This window comes from Anarrhichthys ocellatus, unplaced genomic scaffold, assembly GCF_004355925.1.
Source record: "Anarrhichthys ocellatus isolate YVR2014 unplaced genomic scaffold, GSC_Weel_1.0 scaffold180, whole genome shotgun sequence".
In the NCBI taxonomy this organism is placed as follows: Eukaryota; Metazoa; Chordata; class Actinopteri; order Perciformes; family Anarhichadidae; genus Anarrhichthys; species Anarrhichthys ocellatus.
The window spans coordinates 269,689-270,620 of record NW_022280210.1 but is presented as its reverse complement, the minus strand read 5'-3'; the positions used below and the strand labels follow the sequence as shown (position 1 = coordinate 270,620).

Here is a 932-nt window from a genome sequence, read left to right as displayed (position 1 = left end):
TGTGTGTGTGTGTGTGTGTACCTCGTTGACAGCACACATCCTTGCTATAGATCCGATGTTGTTAGTGATGGTCACCAGTGTTGCTCTGGCCAGGTCCTCCTTACTGATGCTGTCTCGCTTCTCTTTGCTCATCATGTGACCAAAACTGTAAAAACACACAACATTAAAACACACACACACACACACACACACACACACACACACACACACACACAGAGAGCGTGTAAATGACTTTCAGAACTGCAGTGATTATAATCTGAGGTCAAACCTGAGTCTCTCTTTGCTTTATGGATCAACCTTTGAACATTGTTTACACACTAAACCCAGATTAGCTGGTGTGTGTGTGTGTGTGTGTGTGTGTGTGTGTAGTTAGACTGTGTCCTTTGTGCAGACATGCATTCATATAAAACATTAACATTGCTTTTGTATTTGTATTTTTAAAATATGTCTTGTATATGTAGGTGACCACATATAAACAATGTATAGGGGTATCTGTGTACTTCCGTGTACTCACTTTTCTACAGAATAAAATAAATATATATGTATATATATATAAACAAATGGTAACTCGTATCGTTCATTGGTTTTTGAGAGCGTTGCTGAAGTGAACGTCGTGGACCTCCAGGTGATGCTGAACTCACCTGGATGCGACGGCGGACCCCTGCAGTCCGAAGCGCTCGTAGTCTCCCCCGTAGATGTCCTTCACCAGTTTGTCCACGTTGGTGGAGTCGCCCTTGCTCGCCATTTCCAACGCCTCCTCGAATGTCTCACAGCCAGTCAGCAGGCAGCAGAGGCCCAGGAAGGTCCCGCCTCCAAGACTGAGGAGGAGGAGGTACAGGTGAGAGACGAAGGTACAGGTGAGAGGGAGGTACAGGTGAGAGACGAAGGTACAGGTGAGAGGGAGGTACAGGTGAGAGGGAGGTACAGGTGAG

At 46.0% G+C, this 932-nt stretch overlaps 1 protein-coding gene across 1 annotated transcript in view; it reads right to left on the bottom strand.

Annotated features, from left to right (window-relative positions):
- Positions 1 to 6: 6 nt before the first annotated feature.
- Positions 7 to 932, bottom strand: part of LOC116400558 (pantothenate kinase 1-like) — a gene marked incomplete at its 3' end in the record, with an annotated part of 12,709 nt that continues 11,783 nt past the window's right edge. The window contains exons 5-6 of the mRNA XM_031878467.1: positions 642 to 818; positions 7 to 145 (exon numbers count right to left, since the gene is read on the bottom strand). Coding sequence (XP_031734327.1) covers positions 7 to 145; positions 642 to 818 — 316 coding nt within the window. The remainder of the gene's footprint in view (positions 146 to 641; positions 819 to 932) is intronic.